The sequence below is a fragment of the Apium graveolens genome, chromosome 2 (genome assembly GCF_009905375.1).
Source record: "Apium graveolens cultivar Ventura chromosome 2, ASM990537v1, whole genome shotgun sequence".
NCBI lineage: Eukaryota > Viridiplantae > Streptophyta > Magnoliopsida > Apiales > Apiaceae > Apium > Apium graveolens.
In genome coordinates, this window is record NC_133648.1 from 56,993,224 (window position 1) to 57,018,067 (window position 24,844).

Below are 24,844 nucleotides of genomic sequence, written 5' to 3' on the forward strand. Positions count from 1 at the left end.
TTTTTCCCGGAAATCCAATAGATACGGAAAGAATTGAGTATAAGGTAACAGGATAAAAGGATTTAAATTAAAGGATTATAATAGAGGATCATAAAAAGGAATATAATATATTGAGAAAGGTTAAGGGAACCTAAGTAATAAGATCCCGGGTATGATTCCTCAAACGATAAACGAAAACGAAAGTTAAGCGAACAGTATAACAGATCAGTGGTCATTAGGCAAACAATTAGGAAGTTAATCAAAGGGATTAGAGAGGATGATGTCACCCAACCAATGAGAAGAGGACAAGGAGGGGATGATGACATCATGAGGATGACACAAGCATGACAAGGGAAGGAAGGAGACGTGGTGGCTTTTTAACCACACAAAGTCAAGGGCAACTAGGTAATTTACTAAAACAAACACAAAAATCAAACCAACCAAGCCAAGCAAATCATTTTTCATCAAAATCAAAAAGAAACCAAGGCATTGTTCTTCATGCTCTCGGCCAAAACAGAACCAGCACACTAAAACTGCTGTATCTCCTTCATTTCTCACTCAAATATTGTGTTCTATAGCTCATTGGAAAGGTATTGAGATGACCTACAACTCTTGTTCACAAGTCTCGTCCAAATAATCATGGTAAGACCCTCATTTTTACAGTTCTTTAAATCGGACTTTTAGAAACTTCAAAGCCTAACTTTGTGTTCTTGATTTCTTTGGAAAGATCAAGCTTGTAGGAGGCTCCCTAAGGCTTCCTAGCAACTTAACACCTCCCAAGGAAGGTATAAACTTCAAACCCTAGCCTTTACTTTATTTGTTAGTAAGTTTAATGGTTGGTTTTGTGAAATGAGAAGCATGGATTGTGATTATTAGTAGTTTGGTTTGATTTGGAAGTGTTTTGGTAATTGAAGCTTGATTATAGTTCATAGGTCTTGATTGTGGTTGTTTGAGTTGAAAACCTTGGAGATTATGGACTGATGTGGTATGGTTTCGGTGAAGTTTTGTTGTATTGATGGTTATGAGTTGGTTGGTGGTTAATTGGAGTAGTTTAAACATTGGTAATCGCGTAAACATAGTCGTCGTAATGTCCGATTTACTTTAGACTGCTTTTGTTTATAACATTTGGACCCGAGAACTCCCTGATAGATTATGACCATTGCCATATTTAGATAGTTCATGTTACGAGCTTCGTTTTGATATGTAGTTCGTTTGATTCCAATGTACGGTTTAGGAGAAACGACCGTTTCAAGTAACGGCGTTTCGCGAACGAATCATTTTCCTTCGCCTTACTTTGAAACATAGGTTAAAGACCAAAAAGGGTTAATTAATGTATGAAACAATTATGGTAAGAGTGTTAGGCAGTTGGTAAGACACTCGCGAAGGAATCGCTTTAAAACTCATAATGGTTAATTTATTAAAAATGGTGGAGCCGAGGGTACTCGAGTGACTTAAGAGAATCAATAAGCGTAAAACAAGCGTTAGAGTCTAAGTTAGTTAAAGTATAGATTTACAAGTGACTTTGGTTTAATTCCAACTTACTTATTGTTTATAGGTTACCAGACTCGTCCCGAGCCTTTTATCACCCCAAGTCGCTCAGGCAAGTTTTCTACCCGTTATAACTGTTGTTGTGATGAATATATGTATTTGCATTATCTTGCGATAGATGCATGTTGGTTAATTAGCAAATGATGCAATATATTGAAGCATGCTTCTATGGTATATATATATGCATGCCTGTTTCGCATTCTTTCCATATATATCTGTTGATTCAGTTGATAATACCTATGCTAGAGGATAGCAGTAATTTGCATATACCCTTAGTACAGGGACCCAAAGGTGAAAATATTTTCTAAAACCGGGAGTCGAGGATCCCGAGTAGATTTTGTATATATGGATATAAATATATATATATATATATACTTATATATATATGGTCATAGTTTTCAAAACTATTAATCGAATAAGGTTTATTCGATAACTTTAACTTTATTTTATTATTAAATATTATTTCGAATATTATTCGAAGGCGTATGACTCCTTTATATTAAATGAATATTATTTTGAATATTCATTCGAGGACTTATGACTCCTTTTATTTTATTAATGAATATTATTTTGAATATTCATTCGGGGACTTATGACTCCTTTTATTTATTTATCTGAATATTATTTGAATATTCATTCGAGGGCTTATGACTCTTTTATATTATTTATTGAATATTATTTTGAATATTCATTCGGGGACTTATGACTCCTTTTATTTATTTATCTGAATATTATTTGAATATTCATTCGAGGGCTTATGACCCTTTTATTTATTTATCTGAATATTATTTGAATATTCATTCGAGGGCTTATGACTCTTTTATATTATTTATTGAATATTATTTGAATATTCATTCGAGGGCTTATGACTCAGTTTATATTATTTAATGAATGTTATTTGAATATTCATTTGAGGATCTATGACTCCGATTATTTGCTGAGGTATATTCTTTATTTTATTAAAGAATAAGGTGTCAATAATCAAACTTATTTTCGATTATTCAAATAAAGATAGTACTTTCATATAAGTATATCTTTGGTTATTTAATACTCGTTTCAAGTATAAGTTTTAATACTTCTACTTCAATTATTTTTATAAAAATTATTCTTTATGGGAATATTATTTAAATAATAATATTCAGTCATTTTCTAAATATTCTGGGGACTGATTTACTTCATTAAATCAGCTTTACTCCAAACACTCTATAAAGTGTTTTCGAGTCTTCAAAATGATTTTTAAAAGTTAGAGCGGATCCCAAAACTCATTTTTATATTTAAGATCTTCCTTTTTAAGGGGATTTAAATACTCGCTCAAAATCTGAGGGATCCGGCTCTATGGTGTATTTTATATTCGCAACAAGGTTGCAGTTTTGGTAAATGAATTGATTACTTACCCAATGTTCGGGAAGTAAGTCCATCTATTGAGTCGGCATAAGCAACATGGGCTCAGTGGGCGTCCATGATAGTGTAAGTGGCTCGGTGGGAGTCCATCAAATGCATAAGTGGCTGAGTGGCAGTCCAGCATAAGGTCCTATTGCGACCAGGGTGATGACCAGTGGGGAATTCATCCATCTACTAGTAGAAAAGGTTACTTATGGGTATCTTTGCCTGATCAGCAAGATATCTGGTTTATGCCAAATTCTTTTCCTTTCCAAATTTATTGGATATTGCAATTCTGTTCATACTTTACATGACAGAGGTTTTCAGGAAATGTATAAAGAAGATGTATATGTGGATATATATATATATATATATCAGAACTAAATGAAGTATATCATAACTTCATTTCCTTTAATAATATTTCAAAGATTTAATCTATTCAAATCTTGTCTGGTAGTCTCATCTATGTGATGAACTGTTGAAAGCTCATTATACTTTGAACAGTGGTAGTTCAAGTAGCTTTATAAATGATATAAGTATAGTGAAGTATTTGGTAACTTCATCCCTTGTTTTTACTTATATCTAGTAAGTAATTATCTTACACTTGATAAAAGATTTTAGTAAGTATCCATTTAGATACTTATATTATTGTTATCACTATATATTATCTTGCGAGCTGTAAGGCTCACTCTTGCTTTATTTCTTCATCACACAACAACAGTTAGGAAAAATGGCCAGACTCCAGCAGACCCAGCGCAAGCGCGTGGGAAGCGTCCCGCGTCTTCCCGATGATGTTGTAGCTGCTATAGCTGCAGAGGTAGATCTATTGTAGATCAGACCATCTACTTTTGAGAATCAATTATGTATAATTATAACTTGTGGCAGATAATGGCAATTAACTGTAAATTTATCAAGTAATCGTTTTGGGTTGTAATAACTTTTAAATTGTGGACTCAAAGACTTGTACTTATTTCAATTTCATCTCTGAGACTATAACGGGTTGTGGTGTGTGTTAGTGTGGGGTCACAGCATAAGGTTATTATTATTAATTAAGTGAAGTGATATTGTGGAAAGAAAGACCGTGACAACCCGGATCCCCGACCCCGGATCTGGGGGTGTTACAAGGGGTGAGAAGGAGAGTCGGGATAGAGGATTTTGGAAGAAATTGTGGAGCTTAAACCTACCAGGAAATATAGTAAATTTTCTATGGAGAGTCTTTCAAAATGTGTTGCCTATAGTTAGTGAGTTGATTAAAAAGGGTGTGCAGGTTCAACAGATGTATTCGTGGTGTCATCTGCAGGTTGAAGATACGATACATATGATGTTGTCTTGTTGTTTTGCTCGTGACTTATAGAGTATGGTGGGATTGAAGGAGGTGGTGAGAGTCGAGGAGGGTATGAAGGGGTTGCAGGTGCTCAAACATGCATTTCAATATTATAACAGGGAATAATATATTATGTTGGGTGTCATTAGTTAGAGCTTGTGGGTTAGACGGAATGAATGGGTATGGAATAAAAAGAACATGTCAGTTTTTGGTGTTCGGTCTATGGCTTTGAACCTGATGCGGGAATGGAAAAACGTTAATGAAGGTGGGGTTGGAGGTATGAAGCTGAAGCAACCATCATCGAAGAAATGGGGTCGACCACTGAGGGTTGGATAAAATCAATGTAGATGTTGCAAGTCAGGGTAATAAGGAGAATATAGGAGTGGCTTGTGTAGCTCGTGATGACAGTGGAAGATTCTTGGGTGCTAGAAGTTCTAATTGTCGGGGGTACACACAGGTTTGAGAGGCAGAAGCAGGGGGACTTCGTGATGCATTAGTATGGATGCAAAAAAATGGAGAACTATAAACTGCAAATTTGAATTGGACGTGAAACTGGTGGTGGAGGCCGTCTATAATAACAAGGGAAGATCGAACTTTCATAGTATAATAGATGATTGTGTGAGTTTACTTCAACAGTTTGAGAATGTGTTAGTTGTGTATGAACATCAATCTGCGAATTATGTAGCTCATATGTTAGCTCGAGTTGCATTTTCTATGAGAGGTCATATGGAATGGCTTCATATTATTCCAGAGTTAATTCGTTGTAATCTGATTTCGGAAGAATATTAATATATATAAGTACGATTATTTCAAAAAAAATACTTTTTATCTATATGTTTACAATCATGAAACATTAGATTCTTTTCCAAACAGACTTATTATCGACATGTATGGTTGTTGCTTCTCTCTAAGGAAAATGAATTATCTTCAATAGTCTCATCAACCCCGGTGCATGACAAGCAATAAATATAGCAAATATGTACTCAGTTTCACAGGTTGAGAGGGTTACTTTTTGATGTTTCCAAAAAAGTGTCTTCCATGAAAAATATGAACCCACCGGTACTTTTACGATCATCAATATCTCCTTCCCAATCACTATCTCTATAACCATAAATTTTAAATCTTGTAGACGGAAAATAGGCAAGACCGTAGTTAAGGGTACCTTTGTTGCAGGGGAGAATCCTTTTTGGCACTTTTATATGTGTCACAATAGGTTCTTCCATATACCTACTAATGAGGCTAATACCATAACACGTAAATTTCTCACACTTTCAAGAAGGATTCTATAAATTAACGGATTAAATTTCATAGTTGCATAAAACTTTGTTAGTTTAGTTCCACAAACAACTGGTGTACTTATGGGCTTGCAATTTTCAACCTAAGACTTTTAAAAAATTTCTCTACAGAACCTTTTTGAGAAAAAAAAATATGATTTTCACTTTGCTTCAACCAAAATATTAGAACATAAGACTAACATCAGTCATCTCAAACTCCAGTGGCATTGCCTCCTTGAATTCTTCCATCAATGGTGCATTATTTCTCACGAATATTAAATCATCAACATATATATACAAACAAATATATCTTGAGGTTGTTCTATATAAAATTCTTCTTCTAAAATATATAATTAAGCTTATTTGACATCCACTTGAAAAATATTCTAATTATCCAGAGCTGCCACGAAAAATATTAAGCGAATGGTTTCTAAACGTGCAACAAGGACAAATATACCTCTTTATAGTCACAAAAGATTTTCAGTTTGCAGAATATATTTTTAACTTGCAGAACATGCATGTTTTTCTTGTCAAACATAAATAATTTTTGACATATCTGATAAAAGAGTTATATTTATAAAACATAATTCACAAAAATAATAAGTTCTTTAATGTTTTAAATGCTAAAATATATAATCTCCAAGATCTCAAAAAAATAGTGGTTTTTCATGGAATTTAACTCTCTTTATATTGATATTAATTTATAATATCAAATAGAGGTACTGACATTCATATAATTAAGAAATAGTGAAGAAAAAGTATAAGTGAATGATACTGAAGAAATAGTTGGAAGAGAGAAAATAAGTAAATGGAAGTAGGTAGGATGGGAAAGATCCAAAATAAGCAAATGGGTAATTAATAAAGGGCGAAGGGAGATAGATAGTAAGTGAAATGGGGAAATAGAGGTAGAAAATACATAAATGACCTCAATTATAATTAATATTAACTATGGTTAAATTTAACTCGGGGGCATAGTTAGTCATTTGAATATTCAAGGGTTACTTTGAAATTATAGATTGATATGTGTAGAAACACCTATTTTCATGAGTAATAATTTTGTCCAATTGATTCATCAAATATCCTAGTGAAATTTTAACAACTTTTCAACATCAATGGCTTCTAATATTTCAACTGATGCTGCCTGTGCTGGAAGTACTTTGGTTCCATCTAAGGTACTCAATCTAACTATATAGTGTAGTAGCAATTTATCTTTCAATTTTTCTCATTTTTAAGCTGTTCAATCTTCTTAAATTCCTGATCTGTTGAGTGGCCATGCTTTTGGTTTTGTCTCAGCATTTATTTGTGTTCTTTCATTTTCAATATTACTAGATTGCTCAATTAATTAGTTTTTCTGATTATTATTTGTGACAATTAATACTTTGACATCAATTTTCCAAAATATACCATCTGGTTCTAGCAGCAGGAGAGAGATGATTAATGCTCCCACCATCAATTCAGTGCAGGTATGTAAGACTAGATCTATCTGAAATTTAGGCACTGAGTGTAGGTAATACTATGATCTGACTGACTCTGATGTCTTCCACTCCAAATCACAAATTAATAGTTAAATCTTAAATTTTTATTTTAATAAAGACATGAATCATAAGATCTTAAGACAACTTGTAAACATAATAAATCTAATAATTCTACAAATATATAATTTAATCAAAATTGATAATTAGATGGGTAAATTTTTATTTAGATAAAAGATTGAAACATAAGATCTTAAAGGCAACTTGTAAATATAATATTTTTTTGTAATCTAAAATTTATTTTGCTTCATCAAAAAAATTACTATGAAACTAATGTGTGCTAATTAATTATGTTTTTTAATGTGTTGACCTCAAATTTATGGATATAATTGTTACTTATAAATTTATTTTAAAATAAAACAATGTATGATATAGTTCTCCTTTTGGACAAAGTTGTTATATTTTACATATTTTTTGAGATATATATATATCGCAGAGACAACCAAAGGTGCTGCCACAACTAGAGGTGGCCAACCGTGCGGGTCGTACGGTCCGGGCCGGGTTGGAAGCGGGTTGGAACCGGAAAAATTGAACACTTAACCGACACTGGGAGGCGAGCGAATCGGGCCGGGCTGTGTTGAGATGACAGACGGTAACCCGGATTCGGCTCGTTTCGCGGGCGGTTCGCGGGCTGATGGGTTGAACACGCGGGCTGGCGAGTTGAGCAGCCTGTCCTATTCCATGTGTTGTGTTTGTCAATTTGTGGATAGAATTGTCACATCTGTCAAGAACTAGTTATTTTATTGTTTTTATGCATCATAGCTATATTCATTTGAAAAAACTACCAAGTTCTTTGTAAATCAATTAATTTTATTATTTTAAATTTTTGGTTAAAAAGAGGACGGTACCTCTTATAAATTTTATTAATTTAAAAAAATTACAAATGATGTGAGAGGACTCCTCTCTAAAAAAACGGAACAAACCGCATCAAATATTAAAAAATTACAAATCAAATAATATTAAAACTTTTAAAAAAATTACATTAAATATTTGTTCTAAAGTTGTTCGCTAGTTGAGGTTCCCGATTCGGATGAAGTATCCATTGTCATCCATGGCTCGCCGTCATCGTCGGAGTCTTCTTTTCTTCCTTGTTGTCTTTTATCGGCTTGATCCCAATCTTTTTTGCAAACTAAAATCTTTACAACGTCTGGAGCAAGACTGGATCGCTTCTCATCTAACACTCTTCTGCCTGCACTAAAAGCGGACTCGGACGCAATTGTAGAAGTCGGTACAACTAAAATGTCCTTTGCAATTTTTGCTAAAACCGGAAATTGTAACTCATGATTCTTCCACCATGTTAGTATATCAAAATCATCATTTAACTCATAACTATATGAAAAAAATTCGCGAACCATACTAGTGGCAGAAGAAGGTACGGTAGATGACTCGGAAATTCTACATTTTTGTTTTTTGGTTAGTATAGATGAAATGGTACTACTAAACCTACTAGAAGTATTACTGCTCTTCGGTGGTATAGTACTTTGAGTTTTTGGAGCATACATATCTATAAGACGAAACAACAAATTTAAACAATTAGTTACATATAAAACATGATTATATGAAACTCCTAACACTGCATAATAATGTTCTAACATATTTTCTAAACCTTCCTTCCTAACACCGGGATCAAGAAGACATGCAATACCATAAATATACGGAAATTCGGTAAAGTATTCGATCCATTTAATTTTCATATCTTTAATAATATCACTAAAATTATCATTTTCTTCGTATTCCTTTAAAGTAGTAACAATGCTAACACATTCAATGATACAATGGTGTAGGACAATCGATACCCCATTTTTTCGGCCTTAGTCCATTTTCTTTACACAATTTCTTGTACCTAGACCTATGTTTACCCGCCAAACGTAGATACTTAATTACCTTCCTAATAGGTTCTAATAAATTAGTTATTTGTTGAATTCCTACTTGAGCCGTTAAGTTAACTATGTGAGCACAACATCTAATGTGTAAAAATACTCCATCTAAAATTAAAGGAATTTCGGTCCTAATATAATTAATACATTTGTTGTTATTAGCAGTATTATCTAAGGAAATTGTGAATACCTTGTTAAACAAATTAAATTCCTTAATTGTATCTAAAATTCTAGACATAATATTATAGCCGGTGTGTGATTCGTCCATAACATCAAATGCAATAATTCGTTTTTGTAACATGTAATCGACACCAATCCAATGAACGGTAACACATATATAAGGCTCACCTTGACTCGAACTCCAACAATCACTAGTTAACGAAACCATACCATCAAATTCTCGAAAAAATTCAATTAATTGTACTCTAGCGCAATGATATTGTGTTATTATGTGCTGTTTTAGTGTGTTTCTAGGAATTTTTCTAAATGCCGGATTTATCGTAGTTTTCATCATATATTCTAAATTATCACTCTCACCGTGAGAAAATGGTAACTCGTCTAGTGTAACAAAAGTAGCAAAATTTTCTATCATTTTATCTCTACTATAGGAAAAAGGCATACCTCCACCTCCCGTTGATGTCATAAAACCACCGAGTTGCGATTGTTGTGGACCTCTTCGTGCTTCTCCGCTTTCGTGACTCGCCTTCGTAATAGAGTGAATATTCTCCAAATGTCGGTTTAGTGTTCCCGTGCCGGTACCTCGAGCGTAACTAAATGGTTGATGTGGTCTACCATTTTGTACATACTTTAAATCTATTCGGATTATCCGGCACAGCTTCTTTCGAAAAATATGTCCACACGTGCAATGATTGTCTCGAACTCGTAGCACCTACAGAAATTTACAAAACGAATAAAATTAGTTAACGAATTTACAATCATCAATTAATATTTAAAGTCAAATTATAAATCGAATAAAATTTGTAAACTGAAATTTACAAAAATGAATTTACAAAAATCGAATAAAAACAATCAACAATATATATAAACAATATACTATAATAAACTATACCGAATAAACCTAGAACAATACACAATTTAAACTATCCCCTTCTTCCCTTCTTCCCTACTTCCATTTCTCGAAAACAGTGAGTCAATCAATTTACAATTTATAATTTACAAACCCAGAACAGAAACCCTATTATTAATATACCTTCAAAAACCAAAAACACACAAAAATAAACAGGAAAATGAAATACCTTCTTCGGTATTAAACGTGGATCCGGGTCGAGGTGGTAGCATCGAAGTCGCCGGAGTTGAACCTTGAGAAGAAATGTTCCCTCTACCTTGTTCCATTTTTCTGAGTTAGTTGATTTGTGAATTGAATTGCTGTTAACCCGCCCAACTCGCAACTTGCCGTGAATCTGTCATAAAAGCCTGTTTTGTTGATTGTTGTGCTAGTGTGCTGTGTATTCTAAATTCTGTTGGAGAAGAAATAATGAAATAATGATTCAGGAAAATAAAAGGATTTAAATTGTTGTTGAAGCTCTGAAGTCGGAGAAGAAATGAAGAAATAAAGATTGGATTGAGACTTGAGATGAGAGAGACAGAGATTGAGATGGTGAATTTTGATTGTTGTTGTATGTACATATTTATAAGCTGAGATTTTAGGACCGTTGAGGACTGGAGTGCAGAGTGTAACGTTGGCGGAGGAGGTTACCGTTGGCGTTGCAGACTGTTGAGGCTTGCAGTTGCGGACTGCAACACTGCAGAGAACAGATGGAAACGGCGCGTGACGCACACCCGTGCGGGCTGTGCGGGCTGCATAGTTTGTGCGGCTCGTGTGGGCTTCGCCTGTGCGGGCTCGTGCGGGTTAGTGCCGGTCCCGGTTTTTAAAATTAAATTCGTATTCGGTTCGCTTCTTTTGGCGGGTTGTGCGGGTTTGAACCGGCCCGAATCGGGCCGAATATTTTACGGTTTCTGTACGAGCCGGTCCCGAATGTGCGGTTCAAACCCGCACGTTTGGCCACCTCTAGCCACAACCAACCACCTTATCTGAGCATTATTGGTTTGACTATGAGCTCCCTGGAGATTATGTTCCGTTTATGGATGACCAGGTACTTACAAGCTTATAAGTTATGAGCATCATCTAGTTTTGAATGAACGCTGCTATTAATTTACTGCATTGGTTTACTGATATTAATAATGACAATTTTGTACTAATTTACAGGTTACCAAGCTTGCCTCTCTGGGTCATGAGCACTGGCTTCCATTTGCTGAAAGACTCACAGGATGGAGAAAACAAGTGCGCACTCGTGTCAGTGGCGTTTGCGATCATGTAATTTTTTCACAAACTTTTGACCATTGTTGATCTGAAATCTTTAATTATTAACATTATCTTCTCATATGTGATGTTATATTTTCTTTTTATATACACAGTTCTATTACCATGGTGATAAAAGGTTCAGAACCTTTAAAGATGTCAAAAGGTACATCTATCTGGGCTATCCTCCTGTTGAGAACAACGGAGACAAACCGCTGGTAAGTATTATCAGTGCATACTTGTCAAACACTCTCTTATTACTGTACAACTAGACAGTACACATGTCTAGGTAATTTCATCTATTTACATTTACATGAACTAATTATTTTCAGGAAATGTTGGCCCTGCGGCAACCGGATCCGGAGGAGCGGTTAATAGCTATGGCTTGAGCTATCCAGGACTTGTCTGTGTGGTACCTTGTTCAAAATATTTTAAACATTTTTCTGTTAGTTACTATAAACTAGTGCAGCTGAATAAGTACTTTCCCTGGATGCTGTAACATATTATGGTTGCTTGAATTAATGGTTGTTTGTTAGAATAATTCATAATATATAAAACTGTGATTGAGGATTTACAATTGTTGGTATTAATGTTGGTTTTTTTATAACCTAGGTTTTTCTGATAATGAGTATAAGATTGTATGATGCCCTGAGGATAATAACTGTGCAATCCATTTCCGAATATTAGTTGCCTTTACGATATGAGTTTATTCTATATTTGGGTTTATAGAATAATATTAAAAAGAGTTTAATATTAGATCAAATTGTTCCAACTAATTTTTTGAGAATATGGAAGTTTTTATACCTTAACAGCTTTTCTAAATAAAATATTAAAACTTTATTCAACTCAACAAGTATAACCACATTTTTTAACACTAGACCATGATTGTAATTTTAAGATATCAAGCTTGAAAATTAAATTTTTGATTATTCTTTTGGAGGAAATCTGGTTAAGATTAGGGGTAAATTTTTTATGGGATTGGATTATGATTACAAGTTTTTAAAAATAAGGACGACCATGCAATATAAATCAAGAGGTTCTTTCCCTTTTTTCTATTAAATACAATGATCAAAACCTTATTTAACTCCTTCAAATAACAAGATAAAATGTTTTCCTTCATATAAAAAAGATACATTGTTTTAAAATGGACGAAGAGAAGACACAATAGATATACAAGAAGTACCACATAATATGCACCCTACCATGTGCGCACTCGAAGGTAGCGGCTACCGGTTCTCTACCATAAAAAAATAAATAAATAATTCAAAAAATTTGATTAAGAAAAAAAGATAACAAATGTGGTGCCATGAAATAAACAACTAACTCGTAACACCTATCCACTACCACTACAACCCACTCTAGTTGTATCATTAGAGCCTAGTTATATCGGTAAATGAACCGGAATAAAATTGTTTGTGAATCGAACTCGGCTCGTCCGAGATAAAATTTACATATATTATAAATAAAAAAATATTATGAATCACTTAAATATTTGTATGAATGAAAAAATATTATAAATCACTTATATCACTTAAATTTTCCTACTTGTCTGGCAGCCTTGATAGCCCTATGCAAGAGTGCCCCAGTAGGATATCAGTGCGGGGGCATGTCATCCAAGGTTGGAGTGCCGCAGTTAAAACCCCTCTCAACATAGGCTTTCCAACAACGCTTAAGTAGGGATGGCAATCGGGTCGGATTGGGTATTGCAGAATCCATATCCAAACCCGAAAATATTATCCATACCCAAACCCGACCCGAACCCGAAAATACCCGAACCCGATCCATCGGATTTCGGATCAGATTCGGGTATACCCGAAATCCGAAGTTTTTTGAATTGGATATTCATATCCGAACCCGAAACCCAAACCCGAAACCCGAACCCGAAATCTGAAAATTTGTATAATTATTAATATTGCTAGTGCTTGGGATCGAATACGCGACTTGTAGAGAAAGAGTTTTAATGTGTCATCTTCAACCACTCCACCACATCATTAATTGTGTTATTATATGTTTTATAGGTAATATTTAAAAAATCAACTACATTGATACCCAGTTTTAGATTTATTACTAAAATATATTTTGTTAACCTTATAAACCTTATCACACATTTAAATAATTGAATAATTATATTTCATTAAACTTTATAATTAGTTAATTTTTAACATAAATATAAAAATATATGTTCTAAAAATTATATAATAATATGTATAAGGTAAATTATAGAATATATATATATTATACAATATTATAATGTATAATATATAAAATTCTAATATTTTTTATAATTTATATTTATTTATTTATTTATTTAATAACTCAGATTTTTTTCGGATTTCGGGTTCGGATCGGGTTCGGATAGCATTTCGGATTTCAGATCGGGTTTTGGATCGGTATACCTAATATCCAAATCCAAATCCAAAATTTTTTTGGTTTAAAAATGAAATCGATATCCAAATCTAAATCCAAAAAATCGGGTTCGGTATATCCAAAATTTCAGGTTTCGGATCGGATATCCGTCAGATCGGATTATTTTTCCATCATTACGCTTAAGGCACATTAAGTCGACTTGTCAGGTAAATATTTATGCACACAACTAGCATTACAAGTAACACACACATCATTCTCTTCTCCGCAGCCATCATAAAATGATTTTATTGTTAAGTGAAATGGATCTTTTGCATTTAATTCCGTGAAAAATTCCATGCCAAAAAGATTCCATTTAATTTTCTCAAAACCTATATATTGAACAACCTTTTTATCCTTGTTATCACATTCTTCCTCATGATTATCATTATCTTTTACTTTATCATCTTTCAAACAAGTTAACATGTATCTACAAATGAAAGTTATATATGTCCTCGATTACTAACTTATTATAGCAGGAAACAAATTAATAAGGAAATAAATGGCAAAAAAGAGAAGAAAAGAGCGGACTAACCAATCTAAACTTTGAAAATCGAAAAATTTGAAACATAACATTACATCAAATAAAGAAGAACAGTTACATGAAATTGTAAATCATACCATTGGAGGTAATGCTTGTTGAGGAGTTTATATATCAAACATGATTATAATACAACTCTGGTCGCGATCTTTAAGTTTTGATAAGGAGGAGTTTAAGCTCTAAGTATCAACAGAAATTTAAGCTAGATATATTTCAAACTTTGAGCAATTGCATGATTTTAAAAATTATTAGAAGTTCCACACGAAAAAATGACTGCAATTTCAAAATCTAGTAATATATATTACTAAGTACCGTATAATCCGTGTGATGCACGAGCTTTTATTAATATATTTTTTTTCATTTTTTTCCATTACTTCGATGTTACTTATCCTTTAAATATTATTCGTTTTTATTTTTTATACTCCTTCCCCCCTCTTTTCATCCTTTATTACTATGATTTTTTATCCAAAAATTGTGTCTATCAAAGTAAATTATTAGTTTGTAATTTATATCATTAAAACATATTCAAATTTAAAGGTTTTTTTGTTTTTTTATTTTTTGATAATTTAAAGGTTTTTTAAGTTGATATAAGAATTTTAAATAATTACGTTAGTTAATCTAATTGTGTATCTATATAATTTAATCTTAAAAAAATTGAAAATCCTATCTTATTTTAACGAAGGATGTGTACTCAAACATATTAATTTACTTAATTGCTCTTGACAAATTATTTGTTGTATTTAATTTTTTGGAAGGTTGTAATAACTATTTTGGAAGGTGTTAAAGAACCTATCAAGCGAAATCATATTTTGCTGAAAATACTATAGTATTAACTTATAACTCGTGCGATGCGATAGGTGGTGTTTGGAAGTTAACTTTCTGGCATCAAATTAAGAAGATTTTAGGGTCTGTTATATCTGACAGGAAAAGTGCATTTATCGAAGGCAGATTATTAACAAACAATGCGTTGATAGCACTCGAAATTAATCATTATATGCAACGTAAGAGACAAGGGCGGACTGGAGTTGCAAGACTTAAATTGGATATTTCGAAGGCATATGATAGGCTAGAATGGAGCTTTGTGCGAAATATGATGGCGAAGTTTGGGTTTATTGGTGTATGGATTAATAGGATCATGCAGTTTATTAGTTCAGTGTCGTATAGTTTCTTGCATAATGGTGAAGAATCTAGCTGTGTTTTTCCTGAAAGAGGACTTCGTCTAGGAGACCCAATTTTGCCATATATTTACATTATGTGTGTGGAAGGGCTTAGTGCTATAATCAGGAGGGATGAGGAAGCAGAGCTGATACATGGGTGTCAAATTGCGAGAGGAGCACCGAGTATATCACACTTATTATTTGCATATGATTGTTACTTATTTTTTAAGGCAACCAAGACTGAAGCACGCAATTTGAAAGGAATTTTACAATGATATGCTTAGATATCTAGACAGGTGATTAACTATAATAAGTCAAGCATTATTTTTTCCTCGAACACATGTCCAGAGGATCGTCAGGAGGTACAGGAACAACTTCAGGTGCGCGAGAATGAGAACCCAAGAAATTATTTGGGTTTACCTATGAGAGTTGGTCAAAATAAAAAAGCAGTGTTCGGGTTCCTGGTAGAGCGGGTTAGTTCTAAGTTACAAGCATGGGGAATGGGGAATATTTCTAAAGCTGGTAAGGTAACACTGCTTAAATCAACAGCACAAACTATACCAACATTTTGGATGAATCTGCTACTAATTTCCTCGGATGTATGTGATAGAATTGAAAAGAAGATGAATTCGTACTGGTGGGGGGTCGATGGGAACATGGTGAAATTTGATGGATTAGCTGGGAACGGTTATGGTAAGTGAAGGAATTGGGTGGGTTAGTATTTCAGAAATTGAAGGAGTTTAATGTGGTAATGTTAGCCAAGAAAGGTTGGAGATTAATAAATAACTCCAATCCACTAGTGGCTGCAATCATAAAGGCAAGGTACTTCGCGAATACCGATTTTTTAAATGCAGAATTGGGATCGAATCCTAGTTTTATGTGGAGGAGTATCATTGAATCACAAGAGATAATAAAATGAGGGTGTAGGAGAAAAATAGGAGATGGTCGAGATACTAATATGTGGATGAGTCTGTGGTTACCATGTATAGAGAATGGTTTTCTTACGAGTAATGCTTATGTTAGTCTTTAGGATGCAACTGTCAATGGACTGATGATGGAGGGGCAAAAGAAATGGGATATAGAGGTGCTGCATGATATTTGTAATGAATGTGATAGGAACTTGATACATCAAATTCATGTCCCTAGTAGAAATATTATGGATTTTTGGTACTGGTTGCTAGATGATAAGGGGGAACTCTCGGTTAAGAGTTGCTATAGACAGCTGAGGGGTGAGAGGGAGAGTCATGATAGAGGATTTTGGAATATATTGTGGAGCTTAAACCGACCAGGAAAGATAGTAAACTTTCTATGGAGGGTCTGTTGAAATGTGTTGCCTACAGCTATTGAGTTGATTAAAAAAGGTGTGTAGATTCAACAGATGTGTTTGTGGTGTCATTTGCAGGTTGAAGATACGGTACATACGTTGTTCTCTTGTTATTTTGCTCGTGACTTGTGTAGTACGGTAGGATTGAAGGAGGTGGTGAGAGTCGAGGAGGGTATGAAGGGGTTTTAGGTGCTCAGACATGTATTTCAATATAGTAACAGGGAACAATGTATTATGTTGGGTGTCATTAGTTGGAGCTTGTGGGTTAGACGGAATGAATGGGTGTGGAATAAAAAGAACATGTCAGTTTTTGGTGTTCGGTATATGGCTTTGAACCTGATGTGGGAGTGGAGAAATGTTAATGAAGGTGGGGTTGGAGGTATGAAGCTGAGCAACCATCGATGAAGAAATGGGGTCGACCACTTGAGGGTTGGATAAAAATCAATGTAGATGATATAGGTCAGGGTAATACAGAGAATATAGGAGTGGCTTGTGTAGCTCGTGATGACATTGGAAGATTCTTGGGTGCTAAAATTTCTAATTGTCGGGGGTACACACAGATTAGAGAGGCAGAAGCAGTGGGACTTCGTGATGCATTAGTATGGATAGAAAAATGGAGAACTATGAACTGCATTTTTGAATTGAACACGAAACTGGTGGTGGAGGCCGTCTATAATAACAAGGAAAGATCGAACTTTCATAGTATTATAGATGATTGTGTAAGTTTACTTCAATATTTTGAGAATGTGTTAGTTGTGCATGATTTCATACCGCCCAAAATAAGGAGATGGGTGATTAATGAAGGGCGAAGAGAGATAATAAGTGAAATGGAAAAATAAAGGTAAAAAGACATAAATAACCTTCATTATAATTAATATTAACTATGGTTAGATTTAACTCAGTGACATAGTTGGTCATTTGAATATTCATGTGTTATTTTGAAAGTGTAGAAACACATATATTCATTAGCAATAAGTTTCTCCAATTGATTCATCAAATATCCTAGTGAAATTTCAACAAAATGTCAACATGAATGGCTTCTAACATTTCAATTCATAATTCAACTGATGTTGCATGTGCTAAGAGTACTTTAATTTCATCTAAGGTACTCAATCTATCTATATAGTATAGTAGTAATTTATCTTTCAATTTTTCTCATTTCTAAGTTGTTCAATCTTCTCAAATTCCTGATCTGTTGAGTGGCCATGCTTTTGGTTTTGTCTCAGCATTTATATTAATAGATAGCTCAATTTGTTTTGTTTTTTTATTATTATTTGTGACAATTAATACTTTGACGTCAATTTTCCAGAATATACCATCTGGTTCCAGCAGCAGGAGCAGGAGAGAGATGATTAATGTTCCAATCATCAATTCAGTGCAGGTATGTAAGACTAGATATGTCTGAAATTAAGGCACCGAGTGCACAGGTATGTAAAACTAGATCTATCTGAAATTTAGGCATTGAGTGCAGGTAATACTATGATCTGACACACGTGTATATTTTCCTTATGTTCTGTCCACTCCAAATCATAAATTAATAGTTAAATTCTAAATTTTTATTTTGATAAAGACATACTAATAAGATCTTAAGACAACTGGTAAACATGATAAATCTAATAATTCTACAAATATATAATTTAATAAAAATTTATAATTAGATCGGTAGATTTTTATTTAGATAAAAGATCGAAATATAAGATCTTAAGGCAACTTGTAAATATAATAATTTTTAGTAAATCTAAAATTTATTTTGCTTCGCCATAAAATTACTATGAAACTAATTTGTGCTAATTAATTTTGCTTTTTAATGTGTTGACCTCAAATTTATGGATTTAATTGTTACTTATAAATTTATTTTAAAATAAAACAATGTATGGTATAGTTCTCCTTTTGGACAAAGTTGTTATATTTTACATATTTCTTGAAATATATATATATATATATATATATATATTTACATTATGTGTATGGAGGGGTTTAGTGCTATAATCATGAGGAATGAGGAAGCAGGGCTGATACATGGGTGTCGAATTGCGAGAGGAGCACCGAGTATATCACACTTATAATTTTCAGATGATTGGTACTTATTTTTTAAGGCAACCAAGGCTGAAGTACGCAATTTAAAAAGGATTTTACAACGATATGCTCATATATCTGGACAGGTGATTAACTATAATAAGTCAAGCATTACTTTTTCCTCGAACACATATTCGGGGGATCGTCAAGAGGTACAGGAACAACTTCAGGTGCGCGAGAATGAGAACCCAGGTAATTATTTGGGTTTACCTATGAGAGTTGGTCAAAATAAAAAGATAGTGTTTGAGTTCCAAGTAGAACGGGTTAGTTATAAGTTACAAGCATGGGGAATGGGGAATATTTCTAAAGCTGGTAAGGTAACACTGCTTAAATCAGCAGCACAAACTACACCAATATTTTGGATGAATCTGTTACTAATTTCCTCATATGTATTTGATAGAATTAAAAAGAAGATGAATTCGTACTGGTGGGGGGGTCAATGGGAATATGATGGAATTCGATGGATGAGCTGGGACCGGTTATGTGAATTGAAGGAAGTGGGCGGGTTAGGATTTCGGAAATTGAAGGAGTTTAATGTGGTAATGTTAGCCAAGCAAGGTTGGAGATTAATAAATAACTCCAATCCACTGGTGGCTGCAATCATGAAGGCAGGGTACTTCGTGAATACTGATTTTTTAAATGCAGAATTGGGATCGAATCCTAGTTTTATGTGGAGGAGTATCATGGAATCACATGAGATAATAAAATGAGGGTGTAGGCCAAAAATAAGAGATGGTCGAGATACTAATATGTGGACGAGTCTGTGGTTACCATTTATAGAGAATGGTTTTCTTACGAGTAATGTTTATGTTGGTCTTCAGGATGCAACTGTCAGTTGACTTATGATGGAGGGGCAAAAGAAATGGGATATGGAGGTGTTGAATGATATTTATAATGAACATGATAGGAACTTGATACATCAGATTCATGTCCCTAGTAGAAATATTATGAATTCTTGGTACTGGTTGCTAAATGATAAAGGGGAATTCTCGGTTACGAGTTGCTATAGACAGCTGAGGGGTGAGAAGGAGAGTCAGGATAGAGGATTTTGGAAGAAATTGTAGAGCTTAAACCTACCAAGAAATATAGTAATTTTTCTGTAGAGAGTCTTTCAAAATGTGTTGCCTATAGCTAGTGAGTTGATTAAAAAGGGTGTGCAGGTTCAACAGATGTATTCGTGGTGTCATCTGCAGGTTGAAGATACGATACATATGATGTTCTCTTGTTGTTTTGCTCGTGACTTGTGGAGTATGGTGGGATTGAAGGAGGTGGTGAGAGTCGAGGAGGGTATGAAGGGGTTGCAGGTGCTCAAACATGTATTTCAATATTATAACAGGGAACAATATATTATGTTGGGTGTCATTAGTTAGAGCTTGTGGGTTAGACGGAATGAATGGGTATGGAATAAAAAGAACATGTCAGTTTTTGGTGTTCGGTCTATGGCTTTGAACCTGATGCGGGAATGGAAAAACATTAATGAAGGTGGGGTTGGAGGTATGAAGCTGAAGCAACCATCAACGAAAAAATGGGGTCGACCACTGAGGGTTGGATAAAATCAATGTAGATGTTGCAAGTCAGGGTAATACGGAGAATATAGGAGTGGCTTGTGTAGCTCGTGATGACAGTGGAAGATTCTTGGGTGCTAGAAGTTCTAATTGTCGGGGGTACACACAGGTTTGAGAGGCAGAAGCAGGGGGACTTCGTGATGCATTAGTATGGATGCAAAAAAATGGAGAACTATGAACTGCATATTTGAATTGGACGCGAAACTGGTGGTGGAGGCCGTCTATAATAACAAGGGAAGATCAAACTATCATAGTATTATAGATGATTGTGTGAGTTTACTTCAACAGTTTGAGAATGTGTTAGTTGTGTATGAACATCAATCTGCGAATTATGTAGCTCATATGTTAGCTCGAGTTGCATTTTCTATGAGAGGTCATATGGAATGGTTTCATACTGTTCCAGAGTTGATTCATTGTAATCTGATTTCGGAAGAATATTTATATATATAAGTACGATTATTTCAAAAAAAATACTTTTTATCTATATGTTTACAATCATGAAATATTAGATTCGTTTCCAAACAGACTTATTATCAACATGTATGGTTGTTGCTTCTCTCTAAGGAAAATGAATTATCTTTAATAGTCTCGTCAACCCCGGTGCATGACAAGCAATAAATATAGCAAATATGTACTCAGTTTCACAGGTTAAGAGGGTTACTTTTTGATGTTTCCAAAAAAGTGTCTTCCATGAAAAATTTGAACCCACCGGTACTTTTACGATCATCAATATCTCCTTCCCAATCACTATCTCTATAACCATAAATTTTAAATCTTGTAGACGGAAAATAGGCAAGACCGTAGTTAAGGGTACCTTTGTTGTAGGGGAGAATCCTTTTTGGCACTTTTATATGTGTCACAATAGGTTCTTCCATATACCTACTAACGAGGCTAATACCATAACACGTAAATTTCTCACACTTTCAAGAAGGATTCTATAAATTGACGGATTAAATTTCATAGTTGCATAAAACTTTGTTAGTTTAGTTCCACAAACAACTGGTGTACTTATGGGCTTGCAATTTTTAACCTAAGACTTTTAAAAATTTTCTCTATAGAACCTTTTTGAGAAACAAAAATATGATTTTCACTTTGATTCAACCAAAATATTAGAACATAAGACTAACATCAGTCATCATTGCCTCCTTGAATTCTTCCATCAATGGTGCATTATTTCTCGCGAATATTAAATCATCAACATATATATACAAACAAATATATCTTGAGGTTGTTCTATATAAAATTCTTCTTCTAAAATATATAATTAGGCTTATTTGACATCCACTTGAAAAATATTCTAATTATCCAGAGCTGCCACGAAAAATATTAAGCGAATGGTTTCTAAACGTGCAACAAGGACAAATATACCTCTTTATAGTCACAAAAGATTTTCAGTTTGCAGAACATATTTTTAACTTGCAGAACATGCATGTTTTTCTTGTCAAACATAAATAATTTTTGACATATCTGATAAAAGAGTTATATTTATAAAACATAATTTGCAAAAATAATAAGTTCTTTAATGTTTTAAATGTTAAAATATATAATTTCCAAGATCTCCAAAAAAATAGTGGTTTTTCATGGAATTTAACTCTCTTTATATTGATATTAATTTATAATATCAAATAAAAAATGAGAAATGCGAAAGGTTAAAACTTGGGGGAAGATGATAAAAAAATAGAGGTATTGGCATTCATATAATTAAGAAATAGTGAAGAAAAAGTATAAGTGAATGATACTGAAGAAATAGTTGGAAGAGAGAAAATAAGTAAATGGAAGTAGGTAGGATGGGAAAGATCCAAAATAAGCAAATGGGTAATTAATAAAGGGCGAACGGAGATAGATAGTAAGTGAAATGGGGAAATAGAGGTAGAAAAGACATAAATGACCTCAATTATAATTAATATTAACTATGGTTAAATTTAACTCAGGGGCATAGTTGGTCATTTGAATATTCAAGGGTTACTTTGAAATTATAGATTGATATGTGTAGAATCACCTATTTTCATGAGTAATAATTTTGTCCAATTGATTCATCAAACATCCTAGTGAAATTTCAACAACTTTTCAACATCAATGGCTTCTAATATTTCAATTGATGCTGCCTGTGCTCGAAGTACTTTGGTTCCATCTAAGGTACTCAATCTAACTATATAGTGTAGTACTAATTTATCTTTCAATTTTTCTCATTTCTAAGCTGTTCAATCTTCTTAAATTCCTGATCTATTGAGTGGCCATGCTTTTGGTTTTGTCTCAGCATTTATTTGTGTTCTTTCTTTTTCAATATTACTAGATTGCTCAATTAATTAAATTAGTTTTTCTGATTATTATTTGTGACAATTAATACTTTGACATCAAATTTCCAGAATATACCATCTGGTTCTAGCAGCAGGAGAGAGATGATTAATGCTCCAACCATCAATTCAGTGCAGGTATATAAGACTAGATCTGTCTGAAATTTAGGCACTGAGTGTAGGTAATACTATGATCTGACTGACTGTGATGTCTTCCACTCCAAATCACAAATTAATAGTTAAATCTTAAATTTTTATTTTGATAAAGACATGAATCATAAGATTTTAAGACAACTTGTAAACATAATAAATCTAATAATTCTACAAATATATAATTTAATCAAAATTGATAATTAGATGGGTAAATTTTTATTTAGATAAAAGATCGAAACATAAGATCTTAAAGGCAACTTGTAAATATAATAATTTTTTGTAATCTAAAATTTATTTTGCTTCATCAAAAAAATTACTATGAAACTAATTTGTGCTAATTAATTATGTTTTTTAATGTGTTGACCTCAAATTTATGGATATAATTGTTACTTATAAATTTATTTTAAAATAAAATAATGTATGGTATAATTCTCCTTTTGGACAAAGTTGTTATATTTTACATATTTCTTGAGATATATATATATATATGGCAGAGACAACCAAAGGTGCCGCCACAACCAACCACCTTATCTGAGCATTATTGGTTTGACTATGAGCTCCCTGGAGATTATGTTCCGTTTATGGATGACCAGGTACTTACAAGCTTATAAGTTATGAGCATCATCTAGTTTTGAATGAACGCTGCTATTAATTTACTGCATTGGTTTACTGATATTAATAATGACAATTTTGTACTAATTTACAGGTTACCAAGCTTGCCTCTCTGGGTCATGAGCACTGGCTTCCATTTGCTGAAAGACTCACAGGATGGAGAAAACAAGTGCGCACTCGTGTCAGTGGCGTTCGCGATCATGTAATTTTTTCGCAAACTTTTGACCATTGTTGATCTGAAATCTTTAATTGTTAACATTATCTTCTCATATGTGATGTTATATTTTCTTTTTATATACACAGTTCTATTACCATGGTGATAAAAGGTTCAGAACCTTTAAAGATGTCAAAAGGTACATCTATCTGGGCTATCCTCCTGTTGAGAACAACGGAGACAAACCGCTGGTAAGTATTATCATTGCATACTTGTCAAACACTCTCTTATTACTGTACAACTAGACAGTACACATGTCTAGGTAATTTCATCTATTTACATTTACATGAACTAATTGTTTTCAGGAAATGTTGGCCCTGCGGCAACCGGATCCGGAGGAGCGGTTAATAGCTATGGCTTGAGCTAGCCATGACTTGTCTGTGTGGTACCTGGTTCAAAATCTTTAAACATTTTTCTGTTAGTTGCTATAAACTGGTGCAGCTGAATAAGTACTTTCCCTGGATGGTGTAACATATTATGGTTGCTTGAATTAATGGTTGTTTGTTAGAATAATTCATAATATATAAAACTGTGATTGAGGATTTACAATTGTTGGTATTAATGTTGGTTTTTTTATAACCTAGGTTTTTCTGATAATGAGTATAAGATTGTATGATGCCCTGAGGATAATAACTGTGCAATCCATTTCCGAATATTAGTTGCCTTTACGATATGAGTTTATTCTATATTTGGGTTTATAGAATAATATATTAAAAAGAGTTTAATATTAGATCAAATTGTTCCAACTAATTTTTTGAGAATATGGAAGTTTTTATACCTTAACAGCTTTTCTAAATAAAATATTAAAACTTTATTCAACTCAACAAGTATAACCACATTTTTTAACACTAGACCATGATTGTAATTTTAAGATATCAAGCTTGAAAATTAAATTTTTGATTATTCTTTTGGAGGAAATCTGGTTAAGATTAGGGGTAAATTTTTTATGGGATTGGATTATGATTACAAGTTTTTAAAAATAAGGACGACCATGCAATATAAATCAAGAGGTTCTTTCCCTTTTTTCTATTAAATACAATGATCAAAACCTTATTTAACTCCTTCAAATAACAAGATAAAATGTTTTCCTTCATATAAAAAAGATACATTGTTTTAAAATGGACGAAGAGAAGACACAATAGATATACAAGAAGTACCACATAATATGCACCCTACCATGTGCGCACTCGAAGGTAGCGGCTACCGGTTCTCTACCATAAAAAAATAAATAAATAATTCAAAAAATTTGATTAAGAAAAAAGATAACAAAT

The 24,844-nt window shown here is 33.3% G+C and overlaps 2 protein-coding genes across 2 annotated transcripts; both read left to right on the plus strand.

Moving 5' to 3' along the window:
- The first annotated feature begins 15,172 nt into the window (after nucleotides 1–15,172).
- Nucleotides 15,173–17,064, plus strand: LOC141689866 (uncharacterized). Its single transcript, XM_074494364.1, has 6 exons — nucleotides 15,173–15,518; nucleotides 15,684–15,862; nucleotides 16,366–16,650; nucleotides 16,738–16,749; nucleotides 16,794–16,831; nucleotides 16,911–17,064. The coding sequence occupies exons 1-6, from the start codon at nucleotides 15,173–15,175 to the stop codon at nucleotides 17,062–17,064; spliced, it is 1,014 nt and encodes a 337-aa protein (XP_074350465.1).
- A 5,248-nt stretch (nucleotides 17,065–22,312) lies between these two features.
- LOC141705947 (uncharacterized) lies at nucleotides 22,313–23,978 on the plus strand. The gene is made up of 6 exons (XM_074508805.1): nucleotides 22,313–22,436; nucleotides 22,667–22,732; nucleotides 23,242–23,340; nucleotides 23,454–23,561; nucleotides 23,663–23,764; nucleotides 23,879–23,978. Exons 1-6 carry the CDS (start codon nucleotides 22,377–22,379, stop codon nucleotides 23,933–23,935), a joined length of 492 nt encoding a protein of 163 aa, XP_074364906.1. The 5' UTR covers nucleotides 22,313–22,376; the 3' UTR covers nucleotides 23,936–23,978.
- The last annotated feature ends 866 nt before the right edge of the window (nucleotides 23,979–24,844 follow it).

Excerpts from the sequence above, each read along its gene's own strand:
- LOC141689866 (XM_074494364.1), top strand. The coding sequence starts at position 15,173 with ATGCAACGTAAGAGACAAGGGCGGACTGGAGTTGCAAGACTTAAATTG. Across the intron at positions 15,863-16,365 it reads ATATTTCTAAAGCTGGTAAG|GATGCAACTGTCAATGGACT; the intron begins GTAACACTGCTT and ends GTTAGTCTTTAG. Across the intron at positions 16,832-16,910 it reads GGTGGTGAGAGTCGAGGAGG|TTGGAGCTTGTGGGTTAGAC; the intron begins GTATGAAGGGGT and ends GGGTGTCATTAG.
- LOC141705947 (XM_074508805.1), top strand. The coding sequence starts at position 22,377 with ATGGCTTCTAATATTTCAATTGATGCTGCCTGTGCTCGAAGTACTTTG. Across the intron at positions 22,733-23,241 it reads CAACCATCAATTCAGTGCAG|AGACAACCAAAGGTGCCGCC; the intron begins GTATATAAGACT and ends TATATATGGCAG. Across the intron at positions 23,765-23,878 it reads ACAACGGAGACAAACCGCTG|GAAATGTTGGCCCTGCGGCA; the intron begins GTAAGTATTATC and ends AATTGTTTTCAG.